Genomic DNA, 22,579 nt, shown 5'->3' with positions numbered 1-22,579 from the left:
AGAGATCTGGGCTTCCCTGGTGGCACAGTGGTTGAGAGTCCACCTGCCGATGCAGGGGACACGGGTTCATGCCCCCGTCCGGGAAGATCCCACATGCCGCGGAGCGGCTGGGTCCGTGAGCCATGGCCGCTGAGCCTGCACGTCTGGAGCCTGCGGGAGAGGCCACACCAGTGGGAGGCCCATGTACTGCAAATAATAATAATAATAATAATTAGAGATCTAATATTATCAAAACTTACATGAGAAAAGATATTGCTTTATTCCTGAATACTGGCTGGGGTAGAAAAGAATTTTCCTTGGAATGTAAACTTTGGAGCTGGTATTTTTAAGGGCCCAATAAACATACTGATGCTCTTGATGTTCAGTCAGTTGAGCAGACTGAATGTTTCTGCTGTTAACCATTCTTTATGGAAATGATCTTAGTCACAGAATACTAATAAAATTGGCCTGATCACTGCATTCAGAAAGGTTTTTTAAATACCCTCATATATGATATATAGTTAGTGAGATTAAGAAAATGAATCTGTCAACCTTGCAGATTAAGCTTGAGCTTCTACGCATTTTGTTCCTCCTGGAAGATGTCAAACCATAGGTAAAATCTCCCCTAAGTAGGAATGTTTTCTCTAGGGATACAAAGCTAAGTTTGAAAACGTAAGTGAGTTCAATTCCTTAATGTCAGTTTGGAGCATGTAGTTAATATGTTGAAATGGTATGAGAAAAACACGCTACTTGTCTGTGGGAAATAAAATCATGGTAGCAAAAAGGACGCCGAAGACAGCAAAGCACAAAAGCATAGCGAAAGGTACTTGGGCAGCTTTGAGGTTCTCTGTGATGTAGGATGCTTTCTTGTTTTGTTAAGAATAGGATATTTAGACAACCAGTAGTTCTCAACCCCTTTCTTTGTCAGCATTCATGGTGCATCCATCCTTTTGCATGTTTGACCCACTCAGGCTTTGGCCTAGTTGAGAGGCTATAGTCTCTGCATGAGTCTCACTGTAACGCCACCTTTTTTTTTTCTCCCACAAACTTAAGGCACACTGTCTTGCAGAATACCAAGGTTGAGAACCACTATGTTATTAAACTGAGCATAAAATTCATACAAAATCTGGAATTCACCTATGAGTGATGGCTTTTATCACTTTTACCTTACCAAATGGAAGGTAGCTTATTAACAGCCAATATGTATGTTTCCTTGTGTTCTAGGAATAAAGGAAAACATAATTTTAGATGTCTTGTTCAGAAGAAAAAAATAGTTTATAAGATATCTGAACTATAGTATATAAGATATATGAACTATCTCTGTGGTTCTAGATTTTTATGTATTTTTAGTTCCATAAAGCCAATTGAAAGATGTATCTTCAGCAGTGCATATATTCAGTAAGCCTCAGATTCTGTTTACTCTTTTGCTGTTTTCTTTCCTAACGTGCTACTGTACACTTCCTGGTTATACCTTGCAGCAAGTTGAGCTTTATTTTTTTCCTAAAAGGAGATAATTTTTTCTCTTTCTGCTTATCAGAATATCCATGCTTATGATAAGAAATTTAGACAGTATAGAAGGTATGAAGAATGTAAAAATTAAGTTGATGAGATAATTTTTTTAAATCAGAATTACTTTGAATCATTTTGGTTTTTAAAATAGCCTTCATAACATTTATCCTCTTTACTTTGACCATCCTGTTATTTACTTAGTATCCCAGCCTTAATTTGTGCATAGTGTCAAAACTACTCTAATGCTTGAAAACTAAAACAGTTCCTCCAGATTGCTCAATATGGTAAGTATCATTGGATAAACAAATTTGTTGTTGTTGTCTAAGTCTGAGAATGTTAAAGCTTTTTTTTTTTCCCTACCGTGGCTTCTAGTGTTGTAAGCACGTTTTGCCTTTTTAAATATTTACATTGTTTATTAACAAAGGAAAAAACTGATCCTCCTGTAAATAACTTGATAAAAACTTGAATTTCCCATTAGAGTTAAAAGATGTGTGCTTGAGTCCATATACTGGGGAAATTAAGTTATGGGAAAGGATTACACACACCCTCTTTTTTTTTTTATGTGTTTTCACAAGGTTCCAGTGAGGACTGGGAAGAAGAGTGTATATTTCCAAGGTCAAATTATCAGAGTCGAAGCATTTTTTCCCAGAATGTAGGAATAGTGTAGAAAACAGTTCAGTGTTTATATGTTTATGTACTACTTTTTTACAAGAGTAAAGAATACTAGTTATTATGATTATTAAACTAGAAACTTGAAGTTTCACTGAAATCAGCTTTTTCTACATTAGAAAGTTTAAAATAAACCTGTAAAAGGCAAAAAGTTTCTGAGACCTTGAGACTTAAACTGGTTCTGATCTCATTTTTTTTCCTTTCCACTGAATATGTCCTCTTGGAAATGGATATCTTCCCTGGCCAAAGATTGAGCCACTAACGTGTCTTGCAGATGTGTACTCTTGATCACGAGGAACCTAGTAAGAGTGTTCATTATGTTTGTTACCGCCAATACACTGGCAGTTTTTGTGCATTCTTTGGTAGCCATATGCGTTTTGTCTAAATACCCATACACTGTCACACACCCTCAAACACACGCACACACTCAGTCACTCACTCACTGGGTCACAGTTACTGAGTTTTTTACCAAAGACCTAAAACAAATACATTTTTACATGAAAAGTTAGGAGAGCGTTGACTATAAATTTGGGCTCTCTGTTTTATCATATGCAAATTTAGAATAAAAATTAATTTAATAAATGCATGTATTGAATGCTTTATACTAGCTTTTCTGTAGGTGCTAGACATACATTGTTGGAAACAGAACGTCTCTGGTGGGGTGGGGATGTTGAAGAGTGTTGGATGGAAAGACAGTAGACAAAATTTAAGAGAATTATATGTGCTGTGCAGAAAATACAGGGTGATATGGAAGGAAGTGACTGTTGGTCGGGGCAGGGATGTGCCCCATTAGATGCTGTGATGGTCAGGGAAGGCCACTCGGGGTGGCATTTGAGTGTAGTGACACCACAGATTGTACCCTTTCAGCTTTTGATGATTTGAGGAAAGAGTCTAGGCAGCGGGAACTGTGTCAAAGGTCTAAGGTGGTGTCTTCTGAGTTATAGAAAGGTTAATATGACCAGGACACAATGAGCAAGTTAGAGTGGACTTTGTGACAGTACCCCAATTGAGGCCATGGGTGAGCATACAAATCACTGCTACCTGCTCTTTGTAGCATCTCTGTGTCCCAATAATTTCTTACATGCAAACTTTCTATCTTTTGAAATATGATTTCCTGTTTGAGGATTACTTTTTGACTTCTGTGGAAAAATATGCATCATGTTTAATTTTCTTTATTGGTTTGATGTAGTTGTATGATTCAATAGCTTTGATGATAGTACCTCAGCTGAAGGTCTAGAGAACTTTAAAAAAAGTAATAAAATGAAGCATTAAATCCAGGACACAGAATGTTCTGTGTGTAAAAATAGATTAAATAAGAATAATACATTAATGAGAGCCCTTGCCATTTTTCCTCTGATCTCCCTCCAAAGCTGTCAGGGCCTTGTGCCCAGTATTTATCTTAAGCGGCAGAGAAGGTCTCTTGCCACCTTTAGGAAAAACTCTGGTTAAGGCAAAGACCTACTGTTCATTTTTCATATATATTGAATAGAATCCCACATTTATAATTTTAGAAATGAAAACAGTACCTTACATTTTACATTAATGAATTTGAAGAATATTTTCAAAGATTCTTTGTTTTCAAATTCTCAAGCACTAATACAGTTCAGATTTTATTCTTGTAATTTCAAAATTAGTACAAATGAATATGTATAAAATAGTTATTCCATTTTGAAGGTAAAGAAATTAGATGAAGAGATACTTTCTGTTTTGTTGGATTTGTCCTGGGAACATTATATCCACACAGTACATTTTTCTTGTAGCAACAGATGCAGTAACCCTGAAGTCTTATTTTCTTGTTACATTAGTTTTTAATTAGAGAAAACAACTAGTTGGAGGCAGTTACTTTCTGTGAAATGTAATGAAGATTTATTTTGGAAGTGACCTTCAGTTTATTAGCTGAAGCAGTAATCAGCAGAATTAATAGAATAATCAAATTATATACAAACTCATAAATCATCATGAATAGTGCTGTCAAAAGTTCAGCTATTAATGGGTCCTATTGTTTTGCAGCTGTATTAAAAAAAATTACCACTGCTGATTCCTACCTTGATAGGCACTAAAATTGGATTTTTAAAGGCTATGTAGGATAAGGGCTACCAGCCAAAAATTTTCACAACTGTTAATTTATCTGTAATACAATTTGATGTCACCAGGGCAAAGTTGAAAGTGAGTACAGTGTTGATGTGCTCTCAGTAAAATCTAAATCACTGTTGGAAGCAGTACTCAATTAGACTTCTGTCAGTTTAAATGTCTATTGTTTGGGGTTAATGGCATCAAAGAGTTAGGTTATGCTCCAAATATATACAATTATCTGAATAATATATTGGATAGATATTATGTTGCTTTTATGAATTTTATTTGAGCTTGTTATAAACAAGTAATTGAAGTGGCAGTTTAATATATGAAACAGAAAAAATATATCTCATTAGACTCAGTGCTTCTTAATTCTTCAGGAACTTATTTACTTGGATTCGCATGTTCTTTTTAACTTAATTACAGTGGGACAAATGAGAAATTTCTTGCTGCTGAGCTTTGTATTTTTTACAGTTGCGTGTACGGGAATGGTAGATCTCCATCACTCATAGCTGATGATACTTAAACTCTAACCACAGCTTTGTGCAGTCAAGCATTACATCTGTCAGAGCCTATTAAAATAAATTTATATTTGAAAAAAATCCGAGACTTTGTGAACTTAGAAAACAAGTTGTCATTTTTTCTAATTAATGTGCAGTATAATTATTTTATTTTGTTATCTTTGAAAGTAACATTTTTCTTTTTTTCCTTTTAGTTTGACAGAGGAAGACATGTTCACAAGTGAGGAAAATTGTCTTTATTCTCTGTCATTAGGCAGACCCAGATATGAATTTCACATGAATGACCATTGCTTATTTTTCAAATTTGTATTTTCATTGTGTTAATTTTAATGTCTGAAAAGTACGAAGAATATCTGTATTAAATAGTAAATAACTGAAGTATAAAATGTGTTAGCATTCTAAGTAAGAGGAATTCAAAATAAGGTTTAACCTTTGATTTAACACTGCCTCTCATAGGTAGATTTTTTTTAATCTAAAGGAAGCTGAGATAATTCACAGGCTTTCCCAAGATTCCTCCATTTCTTGTTACAGTCAATTTGAAATGGAAACACCCTACTGGTTTTCAGAAAAATAAATTGTGGCCACCTCAGAACATCAAATACCTTTCCCTTTTTCAGTATCTTCTATAGCTAATAAAATGAATGAACACTGTCAGAATTCTACCAATTCTGTTAACATTTGCATTTTGCTGTGTCTTTAATGGATTTCTTTTTCTTTAAAATAAGAAGATCCTTATTTTAAATTATAATGAACAACATCCTGAATAATAGTCGTTTAACATAGAACATTCATAACAAGGTAAATAAAAATATCAAAAGAAAACTTAGTGAACAACTGAGGCATAGGGATTGCAATGACAAATGTCTCCAGGGACGAATCAGGTCACAGAAAGGAAGTGAAGTTGGGAAGGACATGGTGGGAGTAGTAGCAACCACACTGAACTGTTGAGCACAGGATGCACCTAAAGGGAGCAGCTGCTATACGACCCTAAGTCTCAATTGCAGACCCATTGTTGTCAGATTTTCTCTTATTCAAAGAAGCTAGAGATCCAGATCGTTTTTTGCCAAGGGAATTTTTTTTAACTGTGATGTCATACAAAACTTATCTACAGGCAGATTTATCCTATGGACTTCCAGCTGGCAACTCCTTGCAATAGATAAATGACAATTTTTATTTGTGCATTTAAGAGGCTGATATTTTTCACCAAATTGAGATTTTTCGAAAATTATTATAGCCATTCTAAAATTCTTCTTCATTACATCAAACTCATAGTTAGCAACTGTGGTAGGTAGTGTATTTATACCATGCGCATACCATTTCCGAAGTCTAAACTTGGATTTTGAGTTACTATATAAATTGAGCACCCCTTAAGGAAACCACAAGCATTCCAGCGATATTTTTCTTGTCACAAGTTGACAGCCTAGAAATTCTGGGGTTAACCTTTGACTCAGTCCTAATTACTGTGTTATTTCTTCTCAATTTCCTAGAGTTATGCTTTCCTCAGTTTCCACTCTTCTGCCATGATCCAGGACTTATCACTTAACTGAGTTCCTGCTGTAACCCTTAGCAGTCCTCCTGCTCCCAGTATCTGCCACCTTCATTGAGATGACATGTCACTTCCAGTGGCATTCTGTTGTCTGCCACATCAGATCCAACGCTTCTACCTACCTTTTAACCCCATTCCATAATCATTTGATCCTTCAACTCCTTCTTGTCATTCCCCAGTTTGTACATCCATTCAGTTATTCAGATATCTATATACATTCTCACCTTTCTACATTTCCTTATATTTTCTCACCTTTTAGAGTCTGCCCCCACCCCTAACAGCCTACCCTATTCCTCTTCCAAGGCTTGATTCAGGCCCAGCCATCAGATCTTCCAGTACCTCTGGCTGAAAGAAGCTGTGTGCTTTTCGGCAAGTAGTTTAACTTCTCTGATGTTCTGTAACAGGGAATTGGTCCAGCTGTTGTAAAGGTTTTCTCTGTTTCTGACATTCTGTAATTCTGCCTCCTCCAACATGTTGACCTCTTCCTTCTCTGAACTCCCTTTTAGAATGCTTTTAGTCTCTACCACATAATATAATCTTCAATTTTTCTCTAGTTATTGCACTTAGTAATGTCATTTGTCTCATATGCTTAACAGAGGGCTAAGTCCATGACTTAATACTTTTGCATCTATTGCAAATTAGTGCAGGGCAGGTAACTGGTTGGGTAATTTGAGCACTTTCAGTCTCATAACAGCCCGAGGTGAATCATGGCTGACAGCTCTACCTTCAGGTCCCAGGCCAGTACCGTTAACCTTTGAACTGAGAAGGTATGCAGGCCTTTTCTAGGATTTGTCCAACAGAAGTGACTCTACTTTGTTTTATTTTACTATATGAATTGCCAACAAAGGAGAAAAATGAAAGGATCTGGGATCGCAGAGGCCTGGGTCACTTTTGTGTGTGAACCATCTCAGTTTAAAATGTGACAGGCTTGGGCAGGGGTTCAGGTTGGGAGGGGCAGTTGAAGGAAATCAATTGCTTTGGTTTGTAGAGGTGTAGAGGGTGCATAGTTTAAAGAAGGAGCCCAAGGAACCACAGAGGAATAAGGCTAACTATTCGACTTGAGAGCCAGTTTTGTAATAAATAGCTAAAGGGTGAAGTTATTGAACATATAATAACCCACAGGAGGAAAGAACATGGTTTTTGTGAGGTAATTATACCTCAGCATCTAACAGGGTTCTTTGAGAGGGGTAAATAAGGTGTGAACGAGGCGGAGCCAGTGAACAGTTTAGATTTTCAAAAAGCCTTTGATAACATTTTATACCAAAGACTGCTTTAAAAAATGTCCTCTCCCCATGGGGTTGGGGATAATGTTTAGTCATGCAGAGAGATCTAGTTTAAACACAGGAAGGAGGAAACAAACGGGTGGTTTAAATGAGCTCTTACTTGCATGGGGAGATTTTTACAGCAGGCTCTCCTAAGAATCAATGTTTAGTTTTTTTTTTTTTTTTAACATTTTTATAAATGATTGTGGGGTCAGCATAGTAACTCTCCCAGTTGCTTCCCAATTTATAGTTGACACTGAGAGCTTGTAGACAGTAAAATACTAAGCTGAAGAGTATTAGCTGAAGGACTGTTGGACAAGGCAATGTGAGAAGGCAGGAAAATAGCATGAAAGACTATGTCTGAGAAGATGGCTGTGCACATATTTTTCAACTCATGAAAGGGATCCAGGAGTCATTATGTAGGGATCTCTGAAGATATTTACTTTGGGTATTCTTGTGTCTACATTCAGAAAGACTTACATAATACTTGACATAATCATAAAGGTCATTAGAAATAAAAGAGTATGTTATTGTCCTGATTCAAAATTGATGCCTTTTTACCTGTGTTATTTGTACAATTTGAGTTTTGAAGACTACGCAGGAAAATGGATCAAGGGTTTGAATAAGGATTATTCAAACAAGAGATGAGTATGTCATTTATAGAATGTCAAACAGAGAAAGTCTGAGGAAGGAGATTAATCAAAAGAAATCTCATGGAGAACATAAGTTGGTTTACTGTAGACTTGTTTGCTACATCCCAAAAGTTTGAACAAAAGACTTTCTTTTGAATTTGAAAGATCTATTTTTAAATGAATTTGCCTTAGCAGACATGTGGCAAATAAGAAACATGAGACTGTTAGCCTGAGTGTTCAGACTGAAAAATTCAGTTTTATCAAGAGCTTAGTTTATAATATGTTTAAAGAGTAGTCAGGAAACACCAGTGCTTTTTCATTAAAAGCTCTGTGGATGTCATTGTGATGGTCTGTATTGAAGAATCATTGAGTTGGCATGGTGATTCTGGCCCTTTTACAAACCAGGGAGCCATTTTACACAAGAACTGTAGATACAGAACCTAGATTGTGACCCAAGCGTATAAATTGACCCCCAGTATTTTTGGAAGACTTTATTTTTTAAAGATTGAATGATGACTTGTACTCTGTAATTTATGATAATTTATTCTGGGCCCCTGGTGCAGTTATTAAATACAGATCTGTTTCTGTCATCCAATACATAGTTTTATTGTGACTTTTCCTATAGAAAGTTAAATTTAAGGACAGCTGGAAAAGCTGGAAAAAAAAAGAATATATCATCTACAGAATGTCACCAAGAACAGAGGAAGCTAGATATATGGCTAAGATCTATAAAATAGGGGCAGTTTCTGGGAGTGAGTTTTCTGAAGGTTATGTATTGCTTTTTGACAGCTTTTTCTAAGTTAAGCATGATGATAATGCCGTCCCAGAGTGACGGCAGTGCCTAAAGGGCAATCCATCTGCCCACAACTTTTTCAGTGAGTGTGAAATTTGCATCAAAAGACCCACTGACTCAGATACTTATACCATATAATTTCTTGAATCATTAATAATGCTGTGCCCTTCCAGGCCCATGGTAACTCCTTGAAAGCACAGAAACTAATCCGTTCATTGTGCCCTCCTATGTAGAAATTAGTATTACGTAGTAATTTTGTTGAATGGTCAGGAGTTAGTGATTGTTGAGTTTGTAACAAATAGCTGACTCTAATAACCACACCCCAGTTGGAGGAAGAGGGTTTCTGCAGGAGCCCTTCAAAGCGCTGCTTGTACGGGAAGACTGTACCAGACTTGAGCAGTTGGATTTGATTGTTACACACTTCAGAGGGGAGACTGCTCTCATGGATATGTGCATTACCTTAAACTTGTCTTCAGGAAGATATCTTCCTGCTACATCTAGTCCATCAGCAATTCTTGTCAGCTTTATGTCTCAAATACGTCCCCAATCTCTCCACTTCGTCTCTGTTGCCATGACCCTGCTTCAGGCCGCCATCATCTCTCGCTGGTCTACTGCAGACATAATTGGCCTCCCCTTTTCCACTCTTGCCCCCTTGACAATTCTCCAGACAGCATCCAGGCTCATTTTTTAAAAAAATACTAGTCTGATTATGTAACTGTCCTGCTCAAAACCTGGTGGCTTCTCATTGTTCTTAGAATAAAATTCAAAGTCTTTGCTGTGGCCTTTGAAGCCCTGCATGGTCAAGACCTTGGCTATCTCTGTGACCCCATTTCATATGATATTTCTCCCTAAGTCACTACATTCCAACCCCTCTGGTGCTGTCTCTCTTCCTCAAATACACCAAGCTACTCTGCATTTCCAAGTTTCAAGTTTGCTGTTTCTTCTGCTTAGTATATTCTTTCTCCAGATCTTCACATAGTTGATGTCTTCTGGTCACCTGGGTCTCAGCTCAAATATCAGTTCCTCAAAGAGGCTCTCCCTGATTATCCTATCTAATGTTCAGACCCATGTATCACCCTCACGTTATCCTGTTTTACTATTTCAAAACACATACCACTGTCTACTATTACTTTATTTCTTGTCTCTCTTGTGCACTAGATAAGTTATGCGTCAGCAAGGACAGTGTTTGTGTTGTTGACTTTTATATCCCTAATATCCAGAACTGTAGCTGATGCATAGTAGGCCTAGTTTCATAAATATTTGGGAATGAAGAAATAAATCTCAGTGTTCATCAGCATCAGCAGTTCTCTTACAACTGTCACAGTTTCCTCTGGGGAAGGTAGTTGACTTGACCAGGTGGTACCTAAGTTGCTTAAATTGTATTAGAGGAAACTACAGGCCTTGAACACCTGGAGGCAGATTCTCATAGTAATGGCAGTTTAGCCTTATAAACCCCACATGGGTGGTACAGTCTTTAATCATTGTCCTCTTTGCTATAGAAGGTGATAGCCAACAAAAGCTACAATTTATTGAATGTTTACGGTGTATCAGGCACAAAATAAGCACTTCACAGGCATTATCTCATTTAATCCACGCAACAACCCTATGTGGTAGGTTTTATTATTATCCCCATTTTATAGTCTTGAGAACTGAAGCATAGTCACACAGCTAGTAAGTGGGGGAATCCAGATAGGTACCTAGGCAGCCTGACTCCAGAGGTTGACCATACATGTGGATTGCACAACCACCTCTAAGAGGTGATCTCTTGATCTCTGTGCAATTTATACATCATGACTGAGATTTTACACTTGACTTTTAGTGACCTTTTAGTTTTGGTGATCACTGCTTCCCAAACAAGTTCCTTTGGGTTCTATCACCATGACCAATATTAGGTAGGGTGTGCCTTTTTGGTCATACTGGATCACTGTGAATGAGACCACGTTGTAATGGAGCACTCATTTGAGGTGTTTTTGTTTTTGTTTTTGTTTTTCTTTCTTTTTTCATGGTCTTGCTGCATAGTCTAAAACTTCATAGTAATGAATCCCAAGAACTTATAGCAAGGGATGAGGCCTAGCTTGGGATTGTTATGAACATAACTGTTTCCTGAGGCTGCAGGAATCATTCCCTATTGTGTAGCTCTTGCTCTCAAGAAAGCATTCAGTTCTGGGCCAATAGGAAATCTATGCTGAGTTGGATGACACTAGCTTCAGTTGTTGGGGAGATATTGAGTGGAGGGGGGAGATGATGCTGTGACTTACATGCTGCCCAATTTTTTATTCCCAGGAGACAGACCAACTACAGCAAAAATGCATCATTCATTTCTGACACCCACTATACAGTCACCCTCTTTCTCCCTACTTCCTGCTGGAAGAAAGTAGAAAAAAAGGGAAAAAAGGATGGTAGTATAAGTAAACACCCTGCTAAGTAATATAAATATGTAACCAGTTAACATGATGTAGTAGTATAAATATGCAATGTAAGTATATAACCCATAAACATACTATATTCTATGTAATATATATTAAAAGTATGTGTGTGTCAACAGCACTAAGACGTTTGGGACCCACTGTATGTATGTGTGTATTTAAATATTTAAAAATAAACACATATACCTACGTGTAAGCCTCCTCATACAGGTTTTTCAGACCAGCAGGCACTGGTTAAACATGATGGAAAGCTCAATGTGTTACTTTAAATGTAGTGCTCTGATAGATGTATGTGTCTGAATATAGTTACAAATAAGTAACCGCAGTTGAACTTTGTATGGATAGATGGAATCACTGAAGCTTGTCTGTCTCTCATGAAACTTAGACTTGCCTAATTACTGTTGAATGGAACTTCTGCTGTATCAGTACAGGTTAAGCTGAAGTGTCACTAAAGCACAGTGATGATGATCAGTGGTCACTCAGAACTCTCTTATAATGGACTTTTTTGTTTGGTTTGTTTATAATGGCATTTGATAAAGTGTTTCAAATGTATTTCTGTACTGACTTTTTTTTGGTAGTATTACCTACTGTATTTAGTATGTTTGTAGATTTTTTTAAGTCCCATAAAATGTATACTTTCTTGCCTCTTAGCCCCATAGTACACTCTAGAAGGTAGATGTACAGAGCTGTCTTGCCAGGCATTATGTTAGGCCCCAGGATGGCTGATATGAACTGGGAAATCTGGGACCTGACTGGCATCTTAGTCATTGATGTTCACCATCTTTGGCAGCTTAATTTTCCATCAAAAGGCATGTTAACCCTTGGATCACTAGGCTGCCATTTAATGCACTGGAAGAAAACGTGTCTTGTAGAAACTTACTACCTCCCAAAGAATTAATGGTAAAATGTTTTCTTTCTACTAACAGCACTTTTTCTGTTTAAAAATCTCTAGCTTACCAATATATACTTTATAAATCACTTTTTAAAATGTGAATTGCAAAGTATTCATAATTTGCTAGGTACTCTAAAGATGAGTACTTCCATGGTTACTCTTACTCTGAGCTTATGTTCTAACTAAAATGCAGTCACACATAATCCATTTAACATTACAGATAGAGAATAAACATGTACTTTTTAGGAGACAATGTAGAAATTGAGGAGTTATTTTACTCTTTGTAATAATCTTTACAACTCTTCAGGAATTAGAACAACTCTAAGAGTAACTTTGACTATCTGACTCCATGTTGCTTTCCTTCATAACACCAAAAAGGATGGTACTGACAGTGAAGCAGTTTGTATGATGGTTAACTGAGAAGCCACTGGGGCCAGATCGCCTGAGTTTTTATTCAGCAGTACCATTTACTAAATGACCTTAAGCAAGTCACTTGACCTCTCTTTCCCTCAGTTTCCAAATCTCTAAAACTCTGCCTCATGGATTTGTAGGATACAATGTGTTAATACATGTAAAGCTTCTGGTATTTAGTGAGCATTCAGTGCTAGCCATGATGATTATTTGTATTGTTATTATTATTGACTGTGTGCACCAAAGACCACTATGTAGCCAACAGTTATTTCTTCACTTCTCATGTAATTCCCTACTTCTCATGTAAATGAGTTTTGCATGCAGCTCTCAAGAACTGCCTGCTGTTGTGCTTCTTACCCACTCATAAAAGAGTTCCTCAGTGGCTCCTTGCCACCAAGTAGCTCTCCCCTAACCACAAACATTTTTTTAAAAGACTAAATGTGAAAATGCTTCATAAGAATATCACACAGAGGAGTTTTCATCAATCCCATCATTTTGCCCGGCACTTTTTACAAAACACTGTTTTTTGTCACTTGGGCACTAGGTACATTGATGAAAATACTGAAGTGAGAAAGAACAAATGCCACCATTGTGAGCAACACATAGCTCCCGTAACAAGTAAACCTGCTGTATGGGAAAAAAAGCCAGTGAGAAGCAGTATGAAAAACACATATACATACAACTGTATGCTTTTGCAGTTACAGACACTTATAGAAGATATCAAGTCATCTTTCCAAGAGCACAAAATACTTCCTATGTTCTCATTTAAAATTAAAAGGAAATTTGTTGGATTATCATGACAGTGTCATTATTGTACTTCTTCCTCTGTAATATTCACCATCATCCTCACAAACCAGTTCTTAACATCTTTACGTTCTTATGTTTCTTCCATATAGTATATGTCCACTGTTAATAAATCATGTTTTTGAAAACCTGGTAATTTTTTCATGGCTTACTAAAATAAATATAGATGCCTCTGTTGCATTTTATATTTAAATGTATTTTTCAGAGGTCTCATTTACCATAAAAACTTCATAGAAATGAATTTTCAAACAAAAAGTTACTTGATAATATTATATACCAAAGTAGCAATGTGTTTCATAAACAAGTGCAATATATAATGAAAGGAGGTCTCTAGAAAATTGCATTTCTTTTTAGTTAAGTGGATTTCTCATGCTTTTGATAAACTTGTAATAGTCTATGACATAATGTTTTATGATTTCTTAACCTTATACAATCTCTGACTAATTCTGAACTTGATCTCCTTGCCTTTCTTGCAATCTGAGAAGATACTTAAAATTGTTTTTCCCCCGACGGGGAATTGATGTTTGTGTTGGGGTGGGGAGAGAGAGAGAGGGAGAGAGGGACAGAGAGAGAGAGGGAGAGAGGGAGAGAGGGAGAGAGAGAGAGAAACATGCACCAGTCTGACTGAAATGAAAAACTCCACAGGTCAGTTGGTAACAGCTCATCTGTAGCTACTTATGAGGAAGTTGGAAACACTGGTGCAACTATTCACATGAAAAAGATATCCCCAAGCTAATGAGAATGTTAATTGTGTGGTTCATACTTTTAACTTGCTTGTCCATATTGGGGCCTTAACCTAATTCAGCCTATTTATTTTTAGTGGGCCAGTAACATTTCATGTGCATATGATCTCCTTCAATATCATCAGGAAATTGATGGTGAAAGTTGGGCTGTTTGTCTTGATCACATCAATTTCACTGTATCAGTATTCCCTTACCAATAACAGGAGGCAGAATATCACTTGAGAAATGTAGCTAAACAGTCCAGCAGAAATATGACCTCATCTAACACTCTTTAGAATCTGAGTACAATGTCTCAAATAGTACCAGGTGTACCAACGCAGGTAATAAATATTGTTTCATAATTTGATATGTGACTGGTGAACAAGATTAGCAAGGAGAAGAGAATATCTTGTAGCTAATGTCCTGGGTACAATTTGCAGTCTAAAGGGTTTCTGAACACATGAAATTTTGCTTGCTTGCTCTAGTGTGCCATTTCTTGTATTGGTCTAAATTTTTCAATGGGAAAAAAATCCCTGATTTCCTCGTTGTTCTATACCAGAAGGAATTATTACCTAACTTAATTAGCTTGGTCATAGCTATTAAAATGATTGAATTTAGAAATACAATAAGAATATTATGCCATGTTTAGAAAGAGTCACTTATCTGTATCACTCATTTATATTTTTATTATAATCTGGTTATGAAGTATTTTAAGGATGTTTCAGAAAGTACAGAGAATAATATAAAGAACACCCATGTAACCACTCACAGTTTTGCCAAATCTTAACATTTTGCCATATTTGCTCTCAATATATTTTTTAAAGAAACTGAGCAATTGAAACCTTCAGTATAGCTTTCACTCTTTCCCTTCTCAGAGATAACTACTATCCTGAATTTCATGTTCCTAATTCCCTTAAATGTTTGTTTACTTTTACTACATGTATATGTGTCCATAAATGATATTGTGTGTGTGTGTATATATATATAGTATTATTTTACATATAAAGTTTTAAAACTTTTTATAAATGATATCACTCTGGATATATTCTTCCCCAACTTGCTATTATCACTCAATTTTTATGTTTTTGCCATATATCCCTGGTGATAGATGGGGCTGTAGTTCATTCATTTAAACTGCTTATAGTATTCCGTAGTACAATGTGAGAGATTAAGCCAACTGTACAGTTAGAAGGTGTAGTCCCCACAAGACCTCCCACACTTCTGACACAAACTGCATGTTTGGGGGATTCCCAAAACGACCCTCAGTTTTGATAGTTCACTAGAGGGACTCCCACGACTCACTAAAAGCTGTTAACTCACCATTATGCTTTATTTATTATTTTTTTTAAATATATATATATATATATATTTAAATTTATTTATTTATTTTTGGCTGTGTTGGGTCTTCATTTCTGTGCGAGGGCTTTCTCCAGTTGCGGCGAGCGGGGGCCACTCTTCATCACAGTGTGCGGGCCTCTCACTATCGCGGCCTCTCTTGTTGCAGAGCACAGGTTCCAGACGCGCAGGCTCAGTAGTTGTGGCTCACGGGCCCAGTTGCTCTGCGGCATGTGGGATCCTCCCAGACCAGGGCTCGAACCCGTGTCCCCTGCATTAGCAGGCAGACTCTCAACGACTGTGCCACCAGGGAAGCCCCACCATTATACTTTATTACAGGGAATGGGTATAGCTTGAGATCAGTCAAGGGAAGAAGTGTGTAGGATAGAGTACAGGGGGGTTCCAAATGTGGAGCTTTCAGTTGTCCTCTCCCCGTGTTATTCTCCTCTTATTGTTGTATAGCAGTATGCACAGAGGATGGCTAACCAGGGAGGCTCAGCAGAGCTTCAGTGTCCAGAGTTTTCATTGGAGCTCCATCACTCAGGTGTGACTGATTTGCCCATGGGGCTGATCTCAGTCTCCAGCCCCATCAGAGGTTAACTGAAATACCACAGTTCCCAAAGTCTCCACCCTAAATCACACTTTGGTCTTTCTGGCATGACTAGTCCCCACCCTAAGACTCTCTGGTGTGGCCAGCCCTCACCCTAAGTCATATTGTTAGACTGTCTGGTGACCCAAGGGCTACACACAAACAAGGACACTTCTTTTAGGCTTGGCATTCCAAGGGCTTAGAGATAACCTCCCAGAAGCCAAGAACAAAGGCCAGACGTCTTTGTGGGCCAGGTTAAATTCTTTATTACACATATGAATATACCACATTTTCTTTTGTTCATTCTCCTCTTGATGGACATTTGAGTTGCATGTGATGTATATCAAGTAGTACCTCTATTTATTTATTTAATTAATGCTTTATGTAATGCTGTATGACAGGCACTGTGTAGCTTCTTTACAAATATTAACTCATTTAATTCCCAGAAGAATCCTCTGTGATATAAATACTATTATTCTCATTCTACAGATGAAGAAAATAGGATACATAGAGGCTAAATGCCTTGTTCAAGGTCACACAGTCAGTAGGTGGAATAGCTGAGGTATAAACTCAGGCAGTCAGAATCCTTCCCCATAACCACTATGTTTTGCTGTCTAAAAAAAATGCAGCAACAAATATTTTTATACATGTCTTCTTTTGTATATGTGTCTAAGAGTCTTTGTAAGATTTATGCCTAATAGAATTGCTGCACTGTAGGCGTATGCATCGTCAACTTTGTTAGACATGGCCAAATTATTATCCAAACTGATATTTTTAAATAATTTGTAAGATATTTGCACATATCTTTCCTAGCCTGTGGCTTTTCATTTTCTTTTGTTGTCCAGATCTTTATAATTTTAAAATACTTCATTTTTTTCAAGATTTTCTCTATGATTTTGCTTTTTGTATCTTATTCAAGAAATATTTCTTTCCCCTGAGCTCAAATGTATATCCTCCTATATTCTAGAAGCTTTGCATTTTATATTTATACCTTTCATCTACCTGGGATTGATTCTGAATATGGTGTGAAACAGTTGTCTCAAAACCACTTGTTCAATGGTCCATTCTTTCCCCACTGGTCTGTAATGCCACGTCTGTCATAATCATATTCATATACTTAGAAGTCTTTATATTAGTTTGCTGTTGCTGCCATAACAAATCACCACAAACTTATTAGCTTAAAACCATACAAGTTATTATATTATAGTCCTGGAGGTCTTAAGTCTAAAATGGGTAGGCAGGGCTATCTTCCTTCTTGGGGCTCTAGGAGAGAATTTGTTTCTTGTCTTTTCCAGCTTATATAGGGCCCCTACATTCCTTGGCTTGTGACCCCCTTCTAGCAGTAGCATCACTCTGACCTCTGTTTCCATCCTCAAAATCTTCACTGACTTTGACCCTTCTGCTTCCTTTTTTAAAGTACTTTTCCGATGACATCACACCCACTGGGACAATCCAGGATAACCTCTCCAGCTCAAGATCCTTAATTTAATCACATCTTTAGAGACCCTCTTGCTGTGTAAGAGAACATATCCACAGGTTGCAGGGATTAGGATGTGAACATCTGTAATGGGGGCATTATTCAGCCTACCACAGTCTTCTTCCTGGACTTTCCATCATTCTTATGTTTTTAATTCATCCCTTTTAAGCATACCCATTTTATAATCTGTGATAGCTCTACTATCTAAGTAAAGTGTTTTGGGAATCTAATCCTGCTGTTTATTGTGTCCAGTAATTCTCACTCAGGATAAGATGTGTTTCTTCATCTGTTGTATAATTTTAGATTATAAACTCATCATAAGGGAACTCTGTGACAATCTCATGTGGCGTGGGTTGAGGTCATATTGCTCCAGAAAGTTTTAGCGGTTGCTTCCACCAAGTTTCCAGGGGTTACTACTGACCCAGAGCCACTTTAGTGATGTTTTATTGGTTAAGGGTTTCTTGGATCATGTAGTAGTGTAATTTCAAATTCCCAACCTGTGTGAGAGCAGACCACTGGTTATAAATATAGAGGTATATATATATATATATATATATATATATATATATATATATATATATATATATATCTTCTTCCACACAGGGCTTTAGGTAAAACAATTTCTTATGTTTTCTCTCTCTTGTAGTCATTGGATTTTCTACCTCGATCACCTTTTCACTGAGTCCTTTTAAGGATCCAGGTGTTGTTAGAGAATATCTTATTCTCCACTCCCTGCCTTGTTTGGATCCTAAGGCCTCTCTTTTCCCTATGTGGGCGGGCATTAAAACCCCAGCCCTTAGATTCATGAGTTAGGCAAACTTCTTAGAGCTTCTGTAGCATTAACTCTTGTGCTTACTGCTCTGGTTTTCAGTTCCTGGTTTAGTTTTTGCTTACTTTTATGGTAAATCTCCAGAGCTTTCCCTGCTTGTTTCTTCCTTAACATTTATTTGCGGTCACTTCTGTTGGGGGGGGGGGTCTAATTCATCACCTCTTGAGGCTATTTGTAGCCTATGTATCTCAGTCAGTAGCTGGTTTGGTGTTGGGGGTAGCTGAACTTTGCTTAGGGACACTTCTGGCTTGGTCTCAATTCTAGGCTTCCACATTGTATTATTAGCACTATTACCTGTGCTGCATTAAAATATTACTAATCTTACCTCTGAGAGATTCTTAATACCATGATAGAAAAGGTAATAAATTGTCAAAATCTTTTTTCTCTAAGACCAATTAAATTTATTAAATGTTAAATATTTACAAGAATATTATGTTACCCTAATTTTGAACTCAAGAATTCTAATCCTCATTTTCCTATTCTCTTTCTTCCTAGGATGTGTGCAGTGTTTGGTGGAATCTATTGTCTTCGCCATTTGGTACAGTGCCTTGTCGTGGACAAAGAATCTGGAAAGTGAGGATGATATAAGTTACCTTCCTATATTTACATCCCAAGCACAAGTGAAAAATGCTAAATTCGATTTTTAAAAAATGATTCTTCAAAGATCCTCCTTGGTATTAATAGCATATCAACCTTGATTAAAAGTAATTTGTGTTTACATCCTCCAGAACAAGGAAAGTGAGTTCAGAATATAGAAACTAAATTAATTTCCCTACAATATGACTATAGCTCCTGATCATCCAAGCTTGGAAGACAAATCATTTCAGCTGCCGGGGGTGGGTGATGAGTGATGTTAGTTTTCCTTATGGCCTTACCTCCTCTAATTGATTTTCATCAGATGACAACAAAGCCCTCTGTTATTGCATTTTTAAAAATGGAGCTCACCTAAAGACTCATCAGATTAATCTGTGCTGATAATGCATGTCACTCCAAGAGAAAAGACTTTAATGAGTTTTTAGGTAGATTGTTGTCATAAACTATGCTGCCCTGTTATCTGAGGATAAATTATTTTACAACTGTATCAGGTCTGCAGTCTGGTTTAGGATTGAAATAAGGATGTACCTGCTTTTTTAAAGAAAGCTGAGCACAGTCTATTTATCTGTGTATTTTTATATTTCAGCTATATTTTTCTAGGATTTATTATTTAGTTACTAGCATATGCTGTTGTCTAAATTACACTAAATAAGTAGTATTCTTCGATATCTGGGTTTTACATTGAAACTTAAATGGGTCAACTGGATCAAGTTTTAGGAGCTATTTAATTTACTATGTATTTTTCTTTTTTGTTATATGTTCTTAAACATATACTGACCTATATCTCTTGTGTGACTGTTTTTAGGGGTATATAAAGAAATAGTATTTTTCAGGTCATAAAATACCTTAATATCTTGAACTGGAAGCTTAAAAATATAAATTTTAAGGTATTTTTTTTCATTTTACAGTAATTCTCTATAGTCTAAGTGGCATAAAATGTCTGTTAACTTCTTACAAGCCAGTTATAGTGCACTACTAGTATTTCAAGATATGGTGGAGAACAAATTCAACTAGAATATGTAATAGTTAAACAGTGAATTTGCTTTAGAAAAGTAATTCTCTACTATAAGATAAAACAGGCACATGGTTTAAAGGCTTATAATTTACTTTTAGCAATTTAACAGAAAGGTACTACGTAAATGAAGCATGATAATCTACAGTGAAAAAATCCACTCTGAAGGCCCAAGATACTCATATATTGATGCGTGAAGGGCTCTGTGGAGGTTCATGAAGGAATAGTTGTCTTTATGACTCTTAGAGTCATTTTTCCTTATGCATTCATTTTGAAGCATGAGTATGTACCCATGATGGAAAGGCAGATAATGAATTGCTTGTTTGGTGTTTATTTACTTAGATTCTTTTACCTTTTGGGGGCCTCATTCCAGTCCTACACGTTACTTTTAGTGACATGAAGAATTTGCATGGCTCATGTTTGTTTAAAAAAAAAAAGGATATGTTAGTACAGTAAAAACATCTGTTGAACTAAAGGCTACATTTACCTTAACTTTGACTTAGTTTTTATTACAAACTCTGAACAGAAGAACTCTTCTTTGTGGTCTGCTGCAGATTTCAGTTGCAACAGATAGCTGAGGGCTAAGGGTCTAACGACCAAAGTTTGGTAGTTTTCAAATTTTAATGTGCCTATGAATCACTAGGTAAACTTGTTAAAAAAAAATACACATTTCTGTGCCTCACGCTGAGAGAGTGAAATTGGATAATGTGCTTAGAGTGGAGCCAGGGAATTTTCAGTTTTAAGGAACACCCCCAAATGAATATAATGTAGGTTCTCCTTAGATGACACTAAGAAACACTGATCTGTAAGGTAAAGTTCAGGATTTAGCCAGTGGTACTATGTTCCATGATGGACTGGGGACTCTAGGTCTTAATTCATTTCTTTTACATCTTTGTAGAAGGACCTCAAACATAACAGTTATTCTCTAACGACTCTGAAGGCATGCAATGGTCAGGTAACCCTGGAGTGAAAGAAGACATGGAACTCTGTCACTGCCATGAGTGACAGTGGACACAAGTCAGTTTTCTCTGGGCCAGTTCCCTTATCTGCAAGATGAGTTAGATGGACTCTGCAGTAGTTTTCGAGTCTCCTCCAGCTATGACATGCTTCAGTTGAGTTACTGAAAGTACTTAGTTTCTCCTTAACACTTAGAAGTAAGTTATTTTAAGATGTTTTATATGCCCAAATGTAGTGCATTCTCACATACTGGGTTATCTTCAATCCCAGTGAGAAATTGAAAAAAATGTTCAAACAACTTGTATGTGTCTACTTTAATGAATGTAAATGAAATAGCAAGATGTCTACTTATGCTGTTTATTATTATTTTACTAGAACCTCAGTATTCCAGTGAATATCTTTTTCTTGTCTGTCTTGGGGTGGTTAAGATACAGTCATTTTGTATTCTGCATATGATTCTCATGCTGGAAAACTTATTCCAAGCCATAACTATTTAATTCCTTAATAGTGGGACAGTTAAAACTTTGACCTGCATTTATAATATTCATGATATCTACAGTATTCTCACTATACTAAATTGTGTATGGGATCTTTAAAAGGTTTCTTTTAAGAGACAACCAGTACTTCAAAATTGTAAATTCATATCTTTGCTAGTAATTATGAAATTTTGCTTCTTTAAAATATCCATTCTATCAACTCAAAGAGTCTCTATAAACATTTAAAGCTAGCATTGATTGAAGGTGACTCAGGCTAATGTATCTTTCCCAAATACTATTTTGTCATTCAAAATCAAATAATTGAGAGACCTACCAGTAATAGGAGATGTTTTGTTAGGACTTGAATATAAAGTGAGGGACAATTTTTTGAGGGGAAAAACTTGAGTTTATATTTGGGCATATCCAGCATACATTTCTTTTTAAGCAATCCAGGTTGACTAATTGTTTATTCTAAGTGTAATTGGCATATTAATCAAGGAATCTGCAGATGTTTGTATTTGTCTCCTTATGGTTTTAGATTGCCTTTTTTCCCCCAATTTTCCTATAAGGAACACTTGACATCCCCTTTACTCTTCGGTGTAGTTAAGAGCTAACCATGCTTCAGGTCTAAGGTCTAAGTTTATTTCCTGATCCCACAGACTAGATCAGAACCCAGCCCCCCAACTCAGGTCCCCTTTTATGATTGTAAATTCACCCTAAGAAAAGTCAGGGTCTCACTTCTTTATCTCCAGAACCAAGGCAGGTTCTGATCACCCATTATACGCAGTAGCTTTGTGTTAAATGAATGAACGAAGATTAAAAACTGATGATAGCCTTTTTTGTGCTTTTCTTTTCACCTTTCACTGAGGAAACCTGATAGAAGCATAAATGATCATAGCATTGAGTTTAGTGTGGTGATTACACATCAAAGTATCATACCAATGTTGAGAGGAGAAATATGGAATATGTAACTAAATGCATGCTTATTTTCAGCTAGATCTTATTTTTCATTTTTTTCCCCAAAGGTCAAGGTTTATTTATTCTTTTAAATTTTTGAATGTTATTTTATTT

General features: G+C 36.6%; 1 protein-coding gene across 1 annotated transcript in view; it reads left to right on the top strand.

Annotated features, from left to right (window-relative positions):
- CHM (CHM Rab escort protein) overlaps positions 1 to 22,579 on the top strand; it is a 211,080-nt gene that overhangs the window by 121,980 nt on the left and 66,521 nt on the right. Inside the window, exon 9 of the mRNA XM_065900805.1 lies at positions 18,965 to 19,042. Coding sequence (XP_065756877.1) covers positions 18,965 to 19,042 — 78 coding nt within the window. The remainder of the gene's footprint in view (positions 1 to 18,964; positions 19,043 to 22,579) is intronic.

The sequence above is a fragment of the Phocoena phocoena genome, chromosome X (genome assembly GCF_963924675.1).
Source record: "Phocoena phocoena chromosome X, mPhoPho1.1, whole genome shotgun sequence".
NCBI classification, from domain to species: domain Eukaryota; kingdom Metazoa; phylum Chordata; class Mammalia; order Artiodactyla; family Phocoenidae; genus Phocoena; species Phocoena phocoena.
The sequence above is the reverse complement of the archived record's forward strand: the minus strand, read 5'-3'. Positions and strand labels throughout refer to the sequence as shown.